This window comes from Symphalangus syndactylus, chromosome 3 (assembly GCF_028878055.3).
Source record: "Symphalangus syndactylus isolate Jambi chromosome 3, NHGRI_mSymSyn1-v2.1_pri, whole genome shotgun sequence".
NCBI classification, from domain to species: Eukaryota; Metazoa; Chordata; class Mammalia; order Primates; family Hylobatidae; genus Symphalangus; species Symphalangus syndactylus.
In genome coordinates, this window is record NC_072425.2 from 32502600 (window position 1) to 32525061 (window position 22462).

Consider the following 22462-nt stretch of genomic DNA (forward strand, 5'->3'; position numbering starts at 1 on the left):
GATGTGCCACTACACCCGGCTAATTTTTGTATTTTTGGTAGAGACAGGATTTTGCCCTGTAGGCCAGGCTGGTCTCAAACTCCTGACCTCAAGTCATCCACCTTCCTTGGCCTCCCAAAGTGCTGGGATTACAGGCATGAGCCACCGCGCCTGGCCTAAATTTTTGTATTTATAATGTATCCACTACATAAATTAGGCATAGAAATGGCTATGGTTTCGTCAAAGAGAATTCTTAGGATATAAAGTCTAAATTGTGCCCATTTAAAGGAAATCAGATGGGATAAACAGTAAGAATAAAAGGACATAAGAAGCACAAGCAAACTCACTTGCTCCCGATCTAAACCATACCTATAAAATATACTTGATAAGAATAACTGTTTTTTTTTTTTAAAGAATTCATATAACTGACTGGCCTCATCCAGTGAACCCAAGACCACATTCAAAGAAAGATACCAATAGAAAGCCTATTATTTCAAATGTATGCTATGTAAGTGAAATGTAAATTAAAGAAAGAAGTCACTTGATTTCTTCACCTTTGGAGGGCAGACTAGCATGATAATGAAGAGCATAAGCTTTGGAGTTAGCTTGGATTCAAATCCTAGCTCTATTTTCTCATTCATCAGCTGACCTTGGGCTTATTATTTAATTTATCAAAGCCTCAGTACTTACTGCTATAAAATGGAAAACATTTTATTGGAAAGGACTGTTGGGAGTATTGCTTAATCCGTAGCAATCATGCAATAAATAAATCATACATAATTACTGTTATTTCCATTTAGAAGTTGACAATAAATTTTTATTTTAAATGGTCTTCATGTTAAAACAAATATTTATAAGATTCCGATTCACCAAACATTCATTGAGCATTTATTAAATGTGTCCAAAGCACTGTGTTTAACCTCTATGGAGAAATAGTTGTTGAAACACTGAAGAAACACTAAACTATTAAAAATCATTAAAGGGGCCAGGTGCGGTGGCTCATGCTTGTAATACCAGCACTTTGGGAGGCCAAGGCGGGTGGATCACCTGAGGTCAGGAATTTGAGACCAGCCTGGCCAACATGGTGAAACCCTGTCTTTACTAAAAATATAAAAAATGAGCCAGGCATGGTTGCGGGCACCTGTAATCCCAGCAACTCTGGAGGCTGAGGCAGGAGAATTGCTTCAACCTGGAAGGCAGAGGTTGCGGTGAACCAAGGTTGCACCATTGCACTCCAGCCTGGGCAACAAGAGCAAAACTCCGTCTCAAAAAAAAAAAAATCATTAAAGGGATAACCAATGATAAACATTGAAAGATGTTATAATGTATTAAGTGAAAAAGATTGCCAAACAGTAGTAATGGTATGATCCTGTTTTTATAAGCACACATGTATATTTATATACACTCACACACACATACAAATATACATATGTATGATGCTAAACCAAATTATGCAAACCATAATAAAATGAGCATAATATACATATATAGATGCTAAACCATATTTTGGTTTGGTTATGGTTTAGCATAATACATATGTATATTATGGTCATCTTTCAGTGGTATGGTAAAAATAATTTTATTTTCTTTTTTCTTAGGTATACTTTCTCTTTTTTTGAGACAGGGTTTCATTCTGCCGCCCAGGCTGGAGTGCGGTGGTGGTATCTCGACTTACTGCAGCCTCCACCTCCTGGGCTCAGGCAATCCTCCTACCTTAACTGGAGTAGCTGGGGACTACAGGTGCACACCAACACACCCAACCAATTTTTGTATTTTCTGTAGAGACAGGGTTTCCCCATGTTGCCCAGGCTGGTCTCAAACTCCTGGGTGCAAGTGATCCTCCCACTTTGGCCTCCCAAAGTGTTGGGATTACAGGCGTGAGCCACCATGCCTGGCCTATATTTTCTAATTTTTATATGAACATTTAACACCACTATAAAAAAAGGGAAAAGTTGAAGAAATGCTGATCATTAGTACACCATATACAGATTGGCTCAGATGGAATGCAGGCAATTAGCATCCTGAATTAGAACTGGAAAGAAAGACTTAGAGGCACAGAATACACCATGTTCCTGTTTAGAAAAGATTAAAACAGAACAAAGTCTGAATAACATTTATAATGCACTCCATGAAAGACTCTTTAGATCAGAATGTTATGCTTAGTTTCAAGTGCTGCTTCTAATTTTTTAGAATTTGAGTTAATTAACTTATTTGGAGTAGTTTTCTAAGAGTAGAAGAGAGAAAATTATCCTTAATTTTCTGGCACAGTTAGAGGTAAATGGACAGAATAGAAAATCACACAAAAGGTTCTCTGGGTTTAGGACTCCACAGAAAGCAGGGTCACTAGGCCATGGCCAAGGGCTGGTATGCGTTTCCTATTGAAATAGCTGGCAAGATGGAAGCACGACCTTACTCTCAATAAGTGAATTGCTGCTACTGAGTTCAGTGCCTCCAGTGACTGGGGTGTTATTGGAAACATAATACCTTAGGCCAGCTAATATGATGAAGCCCACCCCGGAGTCCCTTTGAATTATCTCGCTGTTCCCAACATTATATTACTGGCTTCTCAGTAATGGAAGAAAATAATTCTGACATCTACCTTCCACTTGTGAGAGGAGGGAGAAGTGGCAATAGAGGCAACAATAAGAACAGCCTTCCCAAAACTAAGATTCCACTGCCGCCAACATTTACAAGTCTTGATTATTTGGGAAGGGATAAAGCAAAATGTCAGAACTAAATTTTGTCTGAATATTATATAAGGTAAACTAATAAACTGGAAAACTCACCTGAAAACATTTTTACAAAATCATCAGTAGTCATACTCATCACCACATCTGCCTGATCAGAAGGCTCTCCATATCCGACATTCCCACCCTTGCTTTTCAGATCAAGAAACCACGTGCCACCATCTTCACCTAGAGAGATAAACATATAGAAATCAATGTCTTAGAAGCCCTGTTCTTCTTAAATTTAATAATTACTTCAATTAGAATAATCTTACAAAATGCTGTTTCCCAAGTTAAAATCCCCAGACCTCCATCAGTCAAATTCAGCAAATATTTATTAAGCATGTCCAGGTATTCTGCTAGGCTCTGAAGACTCTTCAATAAAAAGAAAACCATGGTTCTACTCACAAAAGAGGAAGTAGAGGGTGACGTGGGAGCACATTAAAGAATCAAGATAACCAGAGTAAGAAAACTCATGTCGGGCGTGGTGGCTCACGCTTGTAATCCCAGCACTTTGGGAGGCCGAGGCGGGCAGATCACGAGGTCAGGAGATCGAGACCACGGTGAAACCCCGACTCTACTAAAAATACAAAAAAATTAGCCGGGTGTGGTGGCGGGCGCCTGTAGTCCCAGCTACTTGGAGAGGCTGAGGCAGGAGAATGGCGTGAACCCGGGAGGCGGAGCTTGCAGTGAGCCGAGATTGCGCCACCGCACTCCAGCCTGGGTGACAGAGCAAGACTCCGTCTCAAAAAAAAAAAAAAAAGAAAACTCATAAATTATGACAGAAAGTAGAACAGTGGTTCCTAGGGACTGGGGGATCGGGGAATTGGAGTTACTGTTTAATAGGTACAGAGTTTCACTTGGAATGATGAAAAAGTTCTGGAGCTAGATGGTGATGATTGTTTTGTTTTTGTTTGTTTTCTTTTTCTTTTTTTTGAGATGGAGTCTAGCTCTGCCGCTCAGGCTGGAGTGGAGTGGCATGATCTCGGCTCACTGCAAGCTCTGCCTCCTGGGTTCATGCTGTTCTCCTGCCTCAGCCTCCCTAGTAGCTGGGACTACAGGCGCCTGCCACCACGCCCAGCTAATTTTTTCTATTTTTAGTAGAGACGGGGTCTCACCATGTTAGCCAGGATGGTCTCGATCTCCTGACCTCGTGATCTGCCCACCTCGGCCTCCCAAAGTGCTGGGATTACAGGCATGAGCCACCGTACCCAGCAGGTGATGATTGTTATAAAACAATGTGAATGCATTTAATGCTACTAAGCTGTACACTTAGAAGTGGTTAAAATAGGCCGAGCATGGTGGCTCACATCTGTAATCCTGACACTTTGGGAGGCCAAGGTGGGCAGATGACCTGAGGTCAGGAGTTCGAGACCAGCCTGGCCAACATGGTGAAACCCCATTTCTACTAAAAATAGAAAAAATTAGCCAGGTGTGGTGGGGAGTGCCTATAATCCCAGCTACTTGGGAGGCTGAGGCAAGAGAATCGTTTGAACCTGGAAGGCAGAGGTTGCAGTGAGCCAAGATTGCGCCACTGCGCTCCAGCTTGGGGCAACAAGAGCGAAACTCCGTCTCAAAAAAAAAAAAAAAGAAACAAGAAGTAGTTAAAATGTTATGTATCTTTTACTGCGATGCAAAATTAAGTTTTCAAAAAGGGTCAGGAAAGCTCAGTTGAAGCTGAGATTTGAAAGTTAAGTAAGAATTAGCTAGATGGACAGGGTAGAGGGAAAGTATTTCAGGCAATGGGAACAGCACATGCGAAAAAGCCAGGATCAAGAGTGCAGCACGTATGAGGAACTGAAAAAAAAACACAGTGGCACTAGAAGGTAGATGGTGGTTGGATGAGCTTGTGAGGCAGTCTAGGTCTGAGCACAGCCAGTCATGTAAAGGATTAAATGACTTCATCCTACAGGATGTGTCATGGAAGGAAGATGATATGGTAACGTTTGCGTATGGCCCTACCTGCAGTGTAGATAATAAATGGAGAGAAATCAAAAGGATGCAGAGGGCTAGTAAGGATGGTGTTGGGATAGTTCAGGAGCTTGAAGGTGCATGCCTGGACTGGGACCATGGCAGAGGCATGGAGAAAAGTGGGTACATTTGAGAGAGAATTTCAAGGCAGAACCACAAGACTAGGTAACTGCATATGAAGAGGAAAAGATGGGGAGGGTATATAGGAATGATCTGCTAGTTCTTGGCTTGGGTGGATTTGTTTTTTAAGTGAGAGAAGACTACTGAAGAACAGCAGATTGCTTTATTTTTAATTTTTTAAGACAGAGTCTTGCTCTGTTGCCCAGGCTAGAGTGAAGTGGCATGATAACCGCTCACTGCAGCCTCGACCTTCTGGGCTTAAGCAGTCTTCCCATCTCAGCCTCCCAGGTAGCTGGGACTGTAGGCACATATCATCACATCCAGCTAATTTTTTATTTTTATTTTTGTAGAGACAGGGTCTCACTATGTTACCCAGCCTGGTCTCGAACTCCTGAGCTCAAGTGATTGGCCTCCCAGAGTGCTGGGATTACAGGCAACGTTTAAAATTTTAATACAGCCCAAACCAGCATGTCTGGTTCATCTCAGCTCCTTCACTGTCAAACCAAGGGGCAGGGACTGCTTCAGTTTCTCTGCCTTGTCTTTGTGACAACCAAAGTATAATCCTGCTGCTGTGAACTTTATTTTTCTTGATCTTGACAGATACGGCATCCACTTGCCTGGATCTGAGCAGAAAGTGCTTGATTTCCTCCATTTTTTTTTCTTTCTTTCTTTTTCTGAGTCACAGTCTCGCTCTGTTGCCCAGGCTGGAGTGCAGTGATGCAATCTGGGCTCACTGCAACCTCCACCTCCGGGGTTCAAGCGATTCTCCTGCCTCAGCCTCCCAAGTAGCTGGGACTACAGGCACGCGCCACCAAGCCCGGCTAATTTTTATATTTTTTAGTAGAGATGAGGTTTTGCCATGTTGGCCAAGCTGGTCTTGACCTCTGGTGATCTGCCCACCTCGGCCTTCCAAAGTGCTGGGATAATAGGCATGAGCCATCCAGGGATTTCCACAATTTTTCGAGGCATGGCAAGGAGGCATGCAGAGAAAGGGTGTCGATCGACACTGCCCAAGAGACAGCGTGCCAGACACTCAGCAGATTTAATGGGTGGTTGCAAAGGTGGGTCCTGGGAATGGTTGTTTTGGACATTTTCAGGCTGAGGCATCTTTGTGACAGTTAACTAAAAATGTCAAATGAAGTCTGGCTAAGCTAGAAACAGGGACACATAATCAGTTGGTTCATATGGTCATTGAAGCCACATGAATGGTTGGGGTTTCCTAGAGAAAGTGTCAGGAGTAGAGTGTCAAGAGTGCTGAGACAGTGACCTGAAGAACATTGCTTAAGGGGAGGATAGAGGAGAAGCAGCCAGCAAGGGAGACTGACAAGGTGTGATCACAGGTAGGGAAGGAAAGCAAGGAGGTTACAATGAAGGACTGGGGAAGGAGCATTTCCAGAAGGAAAGTGTAGTCAACAGTATCAAATGCTGCAGAGTGGTCACAAGGGAGGAATGACACATGCCCACTGGTGACAGGGAAGTCATCAAGGACCTTAGTGAAAACCAATTCTGTGAAATGGAAACAAATGGTATCAGCAGGGTGTGTTCAAGGGAATGAGTTGTAGATGAAAATAAGTCTGGCTCTGAAAAGGAGAAAAAAGATGGGCTGTGTGGTTTGTTATTGTCACTGTGTTCTGTTTTAAAGTTAGAAAAGAATTGAGAACAGTAAAATACCATTGGGAAGGAGGCTGCAAGATGAACAGAATGAGGACAAGGTTCAGTTAACTAACAGCACAAAATTCCTGAGAAGGCCAGGGAAAATGGGATCTAGAACTTTGCTTCCAAGTATGATCCATGGACTGCAATACTGTCATTAACTGTCAGAAATGCAGAATCTCAGACTCCACTCCAGACCTACTGAATCATTATTTTGCATTTTAGGAAGATCCCAGGTACTTGGTATAGACATTAGAGCTTGAGATGCACTGATGGAGAGCTGAGCTCCATTCTACTAAGAGGGAAGGAGGCGAGGATAATGTCTGTCATGGTTGATTTGATATCTGATGGCAGGAAGCTGAAGGAATTTATGTCTGCAGGTTTCTATTACCTCTGTCAAAGAGCAAGTGGAATTATCTGCTGACACTGGCAGGGAGGAGATGAAGGGAAATATGGGAGATTTCAGGAACACTGAGAAAGTTCAAAATAGTCACTGTGGAAAATGCAGCAGTAAGCTGACCACAAAAACACAGAATTCTGAAGTGTTGCTTAAACCTCAGCTGAAGTGGGGCAATAGTCAATTTCTACTGGTACAGATCCACCCAGGTGGTGTGATTTTTTTTTCCTTTCCTCCCCCAAAATTTAGCAGCCTGGATACAACTGTGGGGCAGCCAGAGAGTTTGATTCAGCCGGGACTAGGCTTTTGACAGGTGATGGCATAAGCACAAAGGGTCCAGCAAGTTTAGGACACAAGCAAGAGAGTGACTAAAGCCATGGACGATGGATTCCAAGGATGGCAAGGAAGTAAGAACAGGAAGGCAAGATGGATTAAGATAAAGCGGAGAGGATGAAGAATAAAAAAGTTTGTGTATAATGGGGCTGAGGTAGCTTTTTTTTTTTTTTAACACAAATTTTATCTGTTTCTTACTTTTATTTGTTTGAGATGGGTCTCACTATGTTGCCCGGGCTGGAGTGCAGTGGTTATTCACAGATGCGATTGCAGTGTACTACAGTCTTGATCTCCTGGGCTCAAGTGATCCTCCAGTCTCAGCCTCTGGAGTAGCTGGGATTACAGCTGCACGCCACCATCCCTGGCAGCTAGTTCTTACACTGTTATTAATGTGTGTAAATTTTATATGGAGAAGAACAATATTAAGAGGTTTTTAAAAGCTAACTACCATCCGGGCACAATGGCTCACACCTGCAATCTCAGCACTTTGGGAGGCTGAGGCAGGAGGATTGCTTGAGGCTGGAAGTTTGAGACCAGCCTGGGCAATATGGCAAAACCCCACCTCTACTAAAAATACAAAAATTAGCCATGTGTGGTGGTGGGTGCCTTTAATCCCAGCTACTTGGGAGGCTGAGGCAGGAGAATCGCTTGAACCCGGGAGGCGGAGGTTGCAGTGAGCCCAGATCGCAGCACTGCATTCCAGCCTGGGCAACAAAGCAAGACTCCATCTCAAAAACTAATAATAATAAATTTTAAAAAACAAAAAAGTAAAAAAGGCTGACTACCTTCAGACTGACCTGTTAATGTCAAAGATAAAAATGGCAAGGTGCCTATGGTTGATAAATTACTGTATCATACTACATGTCATGATCCATATGCCCTTCTAAGCAGGATTTTCTCTCAAATATGCCAGTTATATAACACTGGGAATATATGTAATAAAATTTTACTTTACATGTGTCCGTACACACTGATCTTAATCTAGAAATAAAAATCATTGGGAGGCTGAGGTCGGAGGATCACTTGAGCCCAGGAGGTCGAGGCTGAAGTGAGCCATGATCATGCCATTGCTCTCCAGCCTGGGTGACAAAGACTGCATCTCAAAGAAACAACAAAAACAAATCAATAGTTATAGTTGCTGTTCTTGAATGTCTACATCAAGAGTAAGGGTCTTGAATGCAGCCAACTATCCAGGGGATCACTGTTGGAGGCTGATTTTCTTCCAAAGGAAACACCCCATTTTGCTTCATAAAAACTCCAGATTACCAGATGCAGTCCTTACCGGAGAGTTCAAACAGATAGATTGCTTGAGTGGCTTTAACAACATCATCACTGAGAGAATCCTTAACAATTCTAAATGTTTCTTCCACAGCTCCAGAACGTGGTTTTGGTTGCGGCTGCGGTTTCTCTTCTTTGAATTCTGGAACAGCACCTATAAGATATTATTCAAGCAGATGACCTTAATGCTTGGCAGTGAAGGACCACACACAGAATTAATTAATCAGCAGGACAGACTTGCCACCAATTAGACCTATTTGACCAAAATGACTTTAAATGCATTAGGTGGCATCTACAAGCGTAAATCAAACTGACAGAATAACAGTCAAACACACATCAATTATGACTATAAATATAAATCGTTTATACTCTCCAAATAAAAGGCTGACTTTCAGATTAGGTTAAAAAATACTACTAAACTATAAATATTTATCATAAACAAACCTTCTATAATCTGAGCACTCTGTGAGGCCAAGGCTGGGTGTGGTGGCTCACGCCTATAGTTCCAGCACTTTGGGAGGCCAAGGCGGGCGGATCACTTGAGCCCAGGAGTTCGAGACCAGCCTGGGTAACATGGAGAAACCCTGTCTCTACAAAAAATACAAAAATTAGCTGGGCATGGTGGTTGGTGCCTGTAGTCCCAGCTACTTGGGAGGCTGAGGTGGGAGGATCACGAGCCTGGGAGGTGAAGGCTGCAGTGAGCCGAGATCACACCACTGCACTCCAGCCTGGGTGACAGAGGGAGACCCTGTCTCAAAAAAATAAATAAAATAAAACAAACAGACCTAAACACAACTACTGGAGTATTAGGGATGATAATCAATCACTCCTTTGTCAATTTCTCTGAGTTCTAAAACCAAATGAGAACAAAAAGACATTGGAATCAGAAAGATGGAAATCAAAATATCAGCTGTGGAACTGGTGGAGCTAAACTGAAGACTGTAGCTTGAATCAACACCCAAGTGTACTTTCTAATCACTCTACCTCTAAATTCAATCTGTTCACCTTGTCCCTTCACGACCCTGCATCCTCCCATCACGGGTTAGAAATGCTCTGTTAAGTAGAGATCATGTAAAAAACACGACAGCCTGCTCAGAAAGAGAACGCTCAGAAGGGTCTGACACACAACCTCAGTTTCTTCTCCCCATCTCACTCAGATTGTCCCTCCCACTAGATGAAAAGGGAGGTTAAACTGCTAGTCCCCTGACTAACAGGCTGCCCTCTCTGGAAACACTAGGTCACGGGAATGGAGGTTACCTGCAACATTTTAAAACTTGCATTCACTTAACCCATTGGCTATAACAACTTGACATATGATCAGCCAGGGGAGAAGACAGCAGTTCATAGGACTGCTTTGCTCCCATATCATGATGCTGCCCCCCAATACTGTCTCTGTTCCTTTATTTATTTTTGAGACAGAGTCTCGCTTTGTCACCCAGGCTGGAGTGCAGTGGCTTAATCTCGGCTCACTGCAACCTCCGTCTCCCAGTTCAAGCGATTCTCCAGCCTCAGCCTCCTGAGTAGCTGGGACTACAGGTGCCCACCACCATGCCCGGCTAATTTTTGAATTTTTAGTAGAGACAGGGTTTCACCATGTTGGCCAGGCTGGTCTCAAACTCCCCACCTCAGGTGATCCACCCACATTGGCCTCCCAAAGTGCTGGGATTGCAGGCGTGAGCCACCATGCCTGGCCTCTCTTTTCCTTTATTTATCATTCTAGAATCACATAGAGGCAGCTAAGTAGTTGCCCCCAGAAACAGGTAAGAACAATTCATTAATTAAATTAACTCCAAGGCCAATCTGTGCTCTAGGCTGAAGGTGAATCTGTTTCTCAACTCAAATTATACACAGCCATCTTGTCTAATACACATGTTATTTGTATTAGAAAGGTTATTAAATGAAATCTAATTGACAGCATAAAGATACTCCATAGTACAAAGTAAGCCATTAATTTATAAAGTATACTGAATATAAATTGCCTTTCATTATGATGTTTCCACAAATAAAAAAAACCCTTTTCCTTTTATAAGTTAAAGTACAAACAGATATTAGAGATGAAAGCCTTAAATAATTTTTTTAGCCTGTTTTATTATTGTTTTAAAATTTACTACAGTGTACCCCTTTATTGCCTGCACTGGGGGGCAACCCACTTCTCCTGCCTTGCCCTTAGCATGGCGCTGCTTTTTATTGACATGTAACATACATTCAGAAACAGAGATCAGATGTATCCAGATCAAACATCACCACCTAGGTCAAGAGAGATGATATTACCGGTATCCCAGAAGCCCACTCCACAACCCCTCCTAATTGCTAACACCGTATATTAGTTTTGTCTCATGTTTATCTTCAAATAAGTGGAATCAATCACACAGTATCTATTCTTATATGCCTGCCGATCCTTCAAAACTCTTTCAAAAAAAAATGCAAGGGAGGGAACACTTTCTGATTAATTATGTGAGGCCAGTATTACCATGACACCAAGCCAGACACAGACATACAAGAAAACTGACTAATGTAGACAATATGCAAATGCATATACATGCATACATACATAAAATTAAGTCGAGAAGTGATGGGTTCTACTTTAAAAAGAGCAAGAACTGGGATAGAATGTAAGACTACTTTAGATAAGACAGTTTTTGAATAGACAATGAATTAATATACGGCTGAATATGTAAATACATACACACGTACATATTTATTCCACAATTTGAAAACATAAATTTGGCCAATAGTTCATCTTCACCAGTTAAATTTGAAAAAGGTGTTCCCCATGCTTCAGTGACAATAACCTAATACTTTATAACCTTTGCAATGCTTATTTGAGCAATGCCACTTCCCAGTTATTTTCCAAATGTACACCAGTGTAAGTGAATGAGACCCATTACTATTAATATAAGGTATTATTATTTAGAAGCCAATTTTAAAATTGATCTATGAATTCCAATATTTATCTATTTTTTTAATTGTTTTTTGACACAGGGGCTTACTCTGTCACCCAGGCTGAAGTGCAGTGGTACAGTCAAGGTTCACTGCAGCCTCAACTTCCAGAGCTCAAGCTTCCTGAGTAGCTGGGACCACAGGCATGTGCCACTACGCCCAGCTAATTTTTTGTATTTTTTGTAGAGACAGGGTTTCACCATGTTGGCCAGGCTGGTCTTGAACTCCTAGACTCAAGCGATCCACCCACCTCAGCCACCCATGATTGGGATTACAGACATGAAATACCACACCCGGCCTCAAAAAGTTGTTTTTGAAGACATGGAAAACATTCACAATAATTAAGTAATGTTAAATTAAATGGGAGTCTATACAATTATCTGTTATAAAGCTTCTTTCTTAAAAAAATAAAAAACATAATATGAACCTACTGGTAAAATATTTCTGGGTATACATTTTAAATTATATGTGCCAAAAAAAAAGTGGTTGAAAGGAAATAAGCCAAAATATAAATGTACTTATAACTGGATTACAAGTGACTTTAAAATTTTTCTTTGAGCTGTTCTATACTTTTTTTTTTTTTGAGGCAGAATCTTGCTCTGTCACCTAGGCTGGAGTGCAGTGGCGTGATATCAGCCCACTGCAACCTCCACCTCCCAGGTTCAAGCGATTCTTGTGCCTCAGCCTCCCAAATAGTTGGGATTACAGGCACATACCACTGCACCCGACTAATTTTGTATTTTTAGTAGAGACGAGGTTTTACCGTGTTGGCCAGGCTAGTCTCGAACTCCCAATCTCAGGCAATCCGCTCGCCTCAGCCTCCCAAAGTGCTGGGATTACAGGCGTGAGCCACTGCGCCTGGCCTGTTCTATACTTTTTTTATACTTCTGTATTAAACTTTTCTTTTTAAATTTTTAATGTTTTAATTTTTTTCTATTTGTAGAGATGGGGTCTCGCTATGTTGCCCAGGCTGGTCTTGAACTCGTGTCTTCAAGTGATCATACTGCCTCTGTCTCCAATAGTGTTATGATTACAGGTGTGAGCCCCTACACCCTGCCCGTACTAATCTTTTCTATACAGAATAATTTAAAATGCTATCAAAATTGAGTAAAGTATATAACAAAATCGATTGGATGTAGCCAAAGCTATGTTAAGGGAATAAATGCACAAACTTTATTTCATTATTTTAAAAGAAATAACAATAAAGTATTAGCCCAACAAGTAAGAACAGGAACAAAAGCAACCTCAAAGAAAGCAGAAAGGAGAAAACAATAAAGCAAAAGTAAAAAAAGTAAGGAATCAGATGGTTGCACAATTCTGGGAAGATGCTAAAAATCACTAGCCACTTTCAAATGGTGAAATTTTTTTTTTTTTTTTGAAACAGAGTTTCACTCTGTCGCCCCGTCTCCAGTGACGTGATTTTGGCTCACTGCAACCTCCCAACTCCCGGGCAGCTGGGATTACAGACGTACACCACCACACCCGACTAATTTTTTGTATTTTTAGTAGACACAGGATTTTGCCATGTTGCCCAGGCTGGTCTTGAACACCTGAGCTCAGACAATCCGTCTGCCTCAGCTTCCCAAAGTGCTAGGATTACAGGCATGAGCCACCGCGCCTGGCCTAAAATGATGACTTCTTTGGTGTATGTAAGTTATATCTCGAGTTGTTATTAAAAAGATAATGAATCAGAAAAGAGAAAAGTAATGAAGTAAATGAAGTAAAATTTAAAGTCTGGTGCTTTTGAGAAAAAAGTAAGATACCATAAAATCAGCAACTAATCAAGAAAAAAGAAAAATAATTTTTAAAACAGAGGAAAGAGGCTGGGCGTGGTGGCTCACGCTGGTAATCCTAGCACTTTGGGAGGCCGAGGTGGGTGGATCACCTGAGGTCAGGAGTTTGAGACCAGCCTGACCAACATTGGTGAAACCCCATCTCTACTAAAAATACAAAAATTAGCTGGGCATGGTGGCGTGCGCCTGTAATCCTAGCTACTCAGGAGGCTGAGGCATGAGAATTGCTTGAACCTGGGAGGCAGGGGTTGCAGTGAGCCGAGATCATGCCACTGCACTCCAGCCTGGGCGACAGAGTGAGACTTTGTCTCAAAAGAAAAAAAAACAAAAAAACAGAGGAGAGAGATAAAACAGTTTGAAAACTTAAAAAAATTGTTTAAGTGAAATACTACATGTCAACTCTTAAATAGGTTTTGAAACTTCAAATGGATAATTTTGGTTTTTATTTTTTTAAAAGCCTATAATTGAATAAAATAAAAGTTTTGGAAGAAATAACTTCAGAAAAGACCCAAATGACTTAGTAGGTATTTCAAACCTTCAAAGAACAGAACATAGAGAGAGGCTGGGTGTGGTGGCTCATGCCTGTAATCCCAGCACTTTTGGGAGGCCGAGGCGGGTGGATCATGAAGTCAGGAGATCGAGACCATCCTGGCTAACACAGTGAAACCCTGTCTCTACTAAAAATAAAAAAATAAAAAATAAATTAGCCGAGTGTGGTGGCACAAGCCTGTAATCCCAGCTACTCAGGAGGCTGAGGCAAGAGACTCGCTTGAACCCAGGTGGCGAACATTGCAGTGAGCCAAGAAAATGCCACCGCACTCCAGCCTGGGCAACAGAGCGAAACTCCATCTCAATAAAAAAATAAAAAGTAGGCCGGGCGCGGTGGCTCACGCTTGTAATCCCAGCACTTTGGGAGGCCGAGGCGGGTGGATCACGAGGTCAGGAGATCGAGACCACAGTGAAACCCCGTCTCTACTAAAAATACAAAAAAATTAGCCGGGCGTGGTGGCGGGCACCTGTAGTCCCAGCTACTCGGAGAGGCTGAGGCAGGAGAATGGCGTGAACCCGGGAGGCGGAGCTTGCAGTGAGCCGAGATTGCGCCACTGCACTCCAGCCTGGGCGACAGAGCGAGACTCCGTCTCAAAAAAAAAAAATAAAAAAATAAAAAGTAAAAGAAAAAGAAAGAAAGAGAGAGAGAGAAAGAGCACAGAAAGAGAAAATTACCCATTCACCATATTTAAAATGTAACAAGTTTATTACACTAAAAATAGATACCAATCTAACTTCTCTGATTAAAAAAATGTCCATCTTATACAAATGTTAACACCTTACTTATGGTAAAATCTGAAAATTTTCTCATTAAAATTAAGAATAAAATAAGGATAGTTAAAATAGTTTTAATGAACCTCCTAGAAGTTCAAGTCAGTGTATTAAGATATATGCCAGAAATGACCTTTGAAAGACATTATTATATGCAGACAAGAAGTTTTACCAAATAGAAAATTCAAGATGATAATAACTACAGCAACCAATAGTTATAGGGGGCTTCCTGCATCAAATGTGCAATATGATGTACTGTCACTCTTATTCCTCACAATAATTACACAAGGAAAGTAAGAGGTGACAAAACTGTTTCAGAGAGCTGAAGTGATATGCCCAAAATGATAGATATAAGTGGCGGGCACCAGATTTGAAACCAGATCTGTCTTACTCCAGAGTCTATGCTTTCAATAAGTACTCACTCTCTCTCAGAAACTATTAGATGTCTTTAAAAACAACAAAAAACTCATGACGGTGACCAGATACAGAACATACAAAAGTTAATTTTTCCCTTTTTATTTTTAACTTGCCTTGTTCCAGAAAGCATTTCAATTTGTTTAATAAAAACAAACGCAGTTCAAGATTAAATCCAGGCAATCTGACTCCAGAGCCTGCAATTTTATCCACTGAGTAATAAATATTTCCTCCAAATTTTCTTCTTTGTTTAGCAATCTATTTTTTTATATAGCCAACATAAAAGCTGAACACAGTGCTGAGATGTGAAACTCACCAGAAGTTGACCAAGCAGAGGCTGCTAAAGCAAGGGCAGCAAACACGCAGGCTTCCTTCATGTTTCCAAAGGCAGGTCATGTGTTTCGTTTTAGCAGTTACACCAGAGAGAACTGAGTCTGTCACATAAATAACTGCTGGAACCCCTCCCTTCCTAGTGGGTAGCTACTTCAGGTGATTTGTATATTAGTCAAGATATATCATCTACATATGAGTTGCCAAGGAGATTGCAGCAAAAACTTTAGTTTATCCCTGAAAGACATTTGCCAAGAGATAAATTGTGTAATTTATCACCTGGATTATTGAGACGTAAACATGATGAGTTTGCACAAGAGAAAAAAAAACTTCAGGAGACAAAAAAAACCTGTGATAGATTTTAAAGTTGCAGCCATCAGACTACAAATATGTAAGCCAGAATGGGAAAGAAATATTTATAGAATTCCAGTACACAAAAGACGGTGACATATGGCTGGTAGTCCCTGACACAGGCTCTCCTAACTTCACACTGAATAAATATAAAAATGCACACACACACAAAAGGGGAGATACTGAATATCACCTAGACTGATACACAATCTATTGTCTGAATCTAGGAAGAGAGGTTCAGCAGCTCTAAGGTACACGGAGTCAGCCTCAGAAAGACAGGTCTCCTGTGCTTTCCCTCATGACAGATCTCAAAGAAAGAATACCTCTGCCCACCCAAACAAAGAAGAGAGGCTCGCGCTGGATCAGACTCTGGGCTTGTACCAACTAAGATCAGGAGCTGTCTCCCTGTTTTACACACGCTACTTTTCAAGACACACTCAATGTGATTCCTCATCCTCATCTTTAAAATCCAGTTCCAAAGCTTGTAGCTCCCAAATAAGATAAGCAGACAGTAGGGGAGTCCTGCAGTGGAGCATCCTGGGAAGTACATGCCCCAAGGCATGGCTGACAAGGATGGGGAGGGGAAGAACCTTGGCAGCAGGGCATTCCAGGATTGAGTAGTTTTTGTGTTTTTGTTGTGTTTCATGTTGTTTTTGAGATAGGGTCTCCCTCTGTCACCCAGCCTGGAGTGCAATGGCACAATCACAGCTTGCTGCAACCTTGAACTCCTGGGCTCAAGTGATCCTCCCGCCTCAGCCTCCCAAGTACCTGAGACCACAGGTACATACCACCACGCCTGGCTATTGTTAAAAATTTTTTGTAGAAATGGGATCTTGCTATTGCTACATTGCCCAGGCTCATCTCGAACTCCTGGCCTCGGGCGATCCTCCCACCACAGCCTCCCAAAGTGCTGGGATTACAGGCATTAGCCACTGAGCCAGGCCTGGAGAGTAGTTTCAAATAGAGGAAGTAAAGGAAGGTCACATGTCAGCCTTGCACACTGGCCTGAGCTATTTGCCCAAGAGGTGCTACATCTGAAACTACAGCTCAGAAAAAGGAATTCCTCCATATAGACAGGGAGTGGAGCCAAAAGCAACCTACACATTCCTGCCTTTGACTACACTAGCTCTAGAGATATCTCCTAATATGAGGAAGAATTAACAGAAAAACAAATAACTTGATGCCTATGAAAAAAATAGTGTGCCACAGGCAATGGAGGCTATTCTGAAGAGCAAATATCTAAAACCAATTTACCATGAAACCTACAAGAATTCTTCCACACAAAAACTATATCATGATGTGTCAATACAGATTCATCAATTGTAACAAATGTACCACTCTGGTAGAGGATGCTGCTAAGGAAGGAAGTAATGCATGTGTGGGATATATGATATTTCTGTACCTTCTCAGTTTTGCTGTGAATCTAAAACTTTATGCTATTAAAAAAAAATAAAAGCTTTGGCCAGGCACAGTGGCTCATGCCTGTAATCCCAACACTTTGGAAGGCTGAGGTGGGCGGATCACCTGAGATCAGAAGTTTGAGACCAGCCTGGCTAATGTGGTGAAACCCCATCTCTACTAAAAATACAAAATTAGCTGGGCATGGTGGCACACCCATGTAATCCCAGCTACTAGGGAGGCTGAGGAAGGAGAAGTGCTTTCACCTGGGAGGTGGAGGTTGCAGTGAGCCAAGATCATGCCACTGCATGATCTTGTCTCAAAAAAATAAGTAAATAAAGCCTTAAAAAAAAAACTATATGAAACAGGGACAGAAAGTTATATGTAACTGGCTGAGATGAAAAGACAATAGGATAAAATGAAACAAGGAAGTGAGCACCATAGCAAATTAACCATTTGAGACAATATGGAACAGAAACTAAGCTATAGAACATCTTATCAGACTGTCCTTTTTAATACAGAGGAAAAACTTAAAAAGGTCTCCAGAATACAGAAGAGAAAGCCAGAACCAGTGAGAAATGGTGCTAACTACAGGGAAAGGGAAAGGGGAGCCAAGGTAAGAATAAGTGTTTCTGAGAATCCAGAACAACTGGAACAGAAGCAATTAAAACTGTAACTGAAGGCCGGGCGCGGTGGCTCACGCTTGTAATCCCAGCACTTTGGGAGGCCGAGGCGGGCGGATCACAAGGTCAGGAGATCGAGACCACGGTGAAACCCCGTTTCTACTAAAAAATACAAAAAATTAGCCAGGCATGGTGGCGGGCACCTGTAGTCCCAGCTACTCGGAGAGGCTGAGACAGGAGAATGGCGTGAACCCGGGAGGCGGAGCTTGCAGTGAGCCGAGATTGTGCCACTGCACTCCAGCCTGGGCGACAGAGCGAGACTCCGTCTCAAAAAAAAAAAAAACTGTAACTGAAGGAAAATAGGCCCGGCGCCATAGCTCATGCCTGTAATCCCAGCACTTTGGGAGGCTGAGGCAGGATGATTGTTTGAGGCCAGGAGTTTGAGACCAGCCTGGGCAATATAACAAGACCCCCTCTTTACAAAAAATTTAAAAATTAGCTGGACATGGTGGCATGCACCTCTAGTCCCAGCTATTGGGGAGGCTGAGGTGAGAGGATTGTTTGAGTCCAGGACTTTGAGGGCTGCAGTGGGCTATGATCGAGCCACTGCACTCCAGCTTGGGCGACAGGGTGAGACCCAGTCTCTAAACCAAATTAAAAATAAAAATAAAAGTAAGCTAGAAGTCAAAAAAAAAAAAAGACTGAGTAGGCTCCCTGTGTTCCAGTGGAGAGTAGGGGTGGGGGGAATCAATGAAGAAATAATGGTATTGCATTTTTGTTTGTTTGTTTTTTGAGACAGGGTCTCACTCTCTCACCCAGGCTGGAGTTCAATGGCTTGATCATAGTTCATTGCAACCTCAAACTCCTGAACTCAAGTGATCCTCCCACTTCAGCCTCCCAAGTAGCTGGGACTACAGGCATGCACCATCACACCCAGCTAATTTTTGTACTTTTTGTAGAGACAAGGTTTTGCCATGTTGCCCAGACTAGTCTTGAACTCCTGGGCTCAAGCGATCCTCCCACCTTAGCCTCCCAAAGTGCTGGGACTACAGGCGTGAGCCACTATGCCTGGTTGATATTGCTTTTAAGATGAGAAGAAAAAAAAAAAAACCCACCAATTTAAAACTATGTCCATTGTCTACAATAATTACATATATAAGAGCTAACATACACAGGACGAATACTGGAAAAGGTATAATGAAATGGTAACAGGGGTTATTATAAGTTGTTGGTGCAATAGAAAGGTGAACCTCTCCCCCTTTGGAAACAAGGGATACACATGGTTCTCAAAGAGCTGAACTATGAGAGGACATAAGAAATAAACTGAAAGAGGTAAGTTATAGCCCAGGCTACTATCTATATGACTATATTAATACATCTACAGAAAAGGTCAAGTAAAATTGCTGTTGACTGAACCACACAGAATCAAAAAAAGAGAGCTACAGAAGTAAATGCTCCTGCAGCATTAGGTGAGGGAAGTTAGCCAAAGGAATTTGAATCTTCTAACCTTAAGGGTGAGAGCACTGCTTATGTGGAGATGGCTCTAGGCAAAGTTCTCCCTATCAAAGCCTGATGCCAGTAAACACTGATTTTACACTTTACCTTTCTAACCCCCTTGTTCTGATTCCATGGTCATGAAATGACTGACTACGATTCTGTTTCATGCATAATTATATCCAAAGGAAGAGAATGTGCTGATCAAGCACCTACATGTTTAACCTATGAGATGGCAACTCCTTCTTATAAATTAATAAACTGGATTATCAGGGGAAAGAATGTGCTAATTTATGTATTTATTTGAGACAGGGTCTTGCTCTGTTGCCCAGGCCGGAGTGCTGTAGCTCAATCATAGCTCACTGCAGCCTCAAACTCTTGAGCTCAAGGGATCCTCCTGCTTCAGTCTCCTGAGTAGCTGAGACTACAGGCATGTGCCACCATGGCCAGCTAATTTTTTTTTATTTTTTTGTAGAGACAGGGTCTCACCATGTTGCCCAGACTAAGAATATGCTAAAATTTAAAAGACTAAGTATTCAAGTGTTAGGAAAGCCATTTAAGTTTACTGGTTAAAGACGTGGGCTTTGGAATCAGAGAAATATGAGTTTAAATCTTGGTTCTGCCACCTGCTGGCTATGCAATTGCAGCTGTAAAATGAGGGTAGTATCTGTCTTGGGGATTAATGGTATTAAACAGGACAATGCATGCAAAGTACTTAGCACAGTGTTTGGCACATAGTAGGTGCCCAGTAAATATTGTTGAATAAACAGAATGAATATACATGATCAATAAGTGGTTCTTATTATTTAAAATTTGGAGTTTAAATGATCTCAGTTCATGCATGCCTTTTTCTAAAAGACAGATCCAACCTTAGGGCGCTGGGCAAAAATCAGAGTTTGGGACTTAACTAACTTGAAGACCAGACTCTTCTAGACTTTGATAAGCTCTCTAGGTATTTTCCACCATTCTGTAAGAGGCCTTTTGAGAAAAAGACTGACAGTCTTGTTTTTCCTGGTTTTAATACTCTGGGTAGTAGGATTATGAGTAACTATTTTCCTTTCTATTGTTTTAAATTGTCTATAATACAAAAAAGTCCTTTTAATTACCTAAGTAATTTTTTTAAATTACCACAAAAATTTGGAAAAAGAAAAGATAAATAATAAAGAATAAATAAAAGAAAGCTGGAAATAAGGTTTGGCACTAAAATGCATTGCAGTAAGGTGCCACAGATTTGCTAAAGGTATCAAGGAAATTCATCCCTACATTTTTTACCAGCCTTCTAAAAAAAAATCGATGACAGTCACAGCATCGATAAGATAAAAATAAGGTAAAGGCCCAGAAGAAGCACAGCCATTCTTATTAGTAAACCATGAGAGAAATTCTTCTCACAGGTATTCATTAAAGTGTTTCTTCAAGTAAGCCACTGGCAAAATGACAGAACACAAAGTCTAAAATGTAAACTCTGGACCAATTCAAGGGCACTATTGTTTATGAATTACAGAAACAAAACAAAGTAAAACCCAAACCTCCTTTGAAGTTGATTTCTTCCATAAAATAGTCACATAACACAAACTGTGGAAATCGTGTTAGATGTATTTGATATATGACACACTTTTCCTCAAAATAACATATCAACATGAAATATCTAAAGACAGTACAAAAGAAAATAAATAAAACCTAAAAAAAGTTTTTTCAGACTTTTTTTTAACCAAACGCAAAGAATATATTAATAACTTCTTTTTTTTTTTTTTTTTTTTTGAGACAGGGTCTTGCTCTGTCACCCAGGCTAGAGTGCAGTGGCACGATTATGGCTCACTGAAGCTTCAACTTCCTGGGATCAGGTGATCCTCCCACCTCAGCCTCCTGAGTAGCTGGGACTACAGTCTCGTGCCACCACGCCCAACTTTTTTTTTTTAAGTTTACTGGTTAAAGTAACCACTTATTTTTTTTAAGTTTACTGGTTAAAGTATTTTTTTTAAGTTTACTGGTATTTTTTTTTTGTAGAGACGGGGTTTTGCCATGTTGCCCAAGCTCGTTGCAAACTCCTGGATTCAAGTGATCCATTCGCCTCAGCCTCCCAAAGTGCTGGGATTACAGGTATGAGCCACTGTGCCCAGCCTTATTAAAACTTCTTACTGGTAGATGAACAAAACAACCTTCTTTACTAGAATTAACTGAGATCTCACATTACTTGTTTAGTTTAAATTACAAAATAGTTTAAAAACAGAAGGCAGAAATGTCACTGTTATAGGATCAATTCCATATTTTGGAAGAAATACATAAGTTAGGATTTATATTTTCTAACATAAAATATAGTCTAGATCTTACCAGTTGATTCCATTTTCTTGCTAACTGCCTCTGGTTGTTCATCTAAGAAGAAATCTGGTTGCAAAGGATGACCTGAAAAATTGACCCCAAACCATTAGGTTAATGTAACTACAACATAGTAAGATTTTAACATGTGTTTAATAAACGTATCTGTTTTATTAAAAATCATTCTGGTGCAACAGAAAAGGCCTCTATGAGAACTGTCGAATGACCTGATCTTCATTAACTTAATTTTCTCATAATTCAGTTATCTTTCTCTCCTCTGATAAATTTTATCTTCAAGATTTAATCCCCAAAAGATCACCTGTTCTGTAAAGCCTTTACCTGCTCTCCCAGGAACCTTTGCCCTTCTCATCCTACACTGCTTTTCTGGCCCACATTCTTCCAAAGTTCTCAGGACTCATTTCTTACTTGCCCTCCTAAGAGCAGAGGGCCCCTTCTTAAGGACTTTCTTCTTAGCATTAGCACACTTGGGTCTCTTCTCTCTCTCCCTCTTCCTCTCACTCCATCATCATGAAAACTAAGCTATCCTATTCCATCCTATTCCGCTGGGTTATTATTATTATTATTATTATTATTATTATTATTATTACTGACACAGGGTCTCACTGTCACCCAGGCTGGAGTGCAGTGGCACGATCTTGGCTCACTGCAACCTCCACCTCCTGGGCTCAAGTGATCCTCCTCCCTCAGCCTCCCAAGTAACTGGGACCACAGGTGCAAGCCACCATATCCAGCTAATTTTTATTTATTTATTTATTTTTTGAGACGGAGTCTCGCTCTGTCGCCCAGGCTTGAGTGCAGTGGCATGATCTCGGCTCATTGCACCCTCCACCTCCCAGGTTCAAGCAATCCTCCTGCCTCAGCCTCCCAAGAAGCTGGGATTACAGGTGCCCATCACTATGCCTGGCTAATTTTCATATTTTTAGTAGAGATAGAGTTTCATCATATTGGTCAGGCTGGTCTCGAACTCCTGACCTCAGGATATCCACCCACCTCGTCCTCCCAATGTGC

At 41.3% G+C, this 22462-nt stretch overlaps 1 protein-coding gene across 2 annotated transcripts in view; it reads right to left on the bottom strand.

Moving 5' to 3' along the window:
- Positions 1–22462, bottom strand: part of HSDL2 (hydroxysteroid dehydrogenase like 2) — a 91920-nt gene that overhangs the window by 10000 nt on the left and 59458 nt on the right. For both annotated transcript variants that reach the window (XM_055271489.2, XM_055271490.2), the window contains 3 exons: positions 21449–21520; positions 8462–8611; positions 2766–2894 (listed from right to left, as the gene is read on the bottom strand). In XM_055271489.2, coding sequence (XP_055127464.1) covers positions 2766–2894; positions 8462–8611; positions 21449–21520 — 351 coding nt within the window. The remainder of the gene's footprint in view (positions 1–2765; positions 2895–8461; positions 8612–21448; positions 21521–22462) is intronic.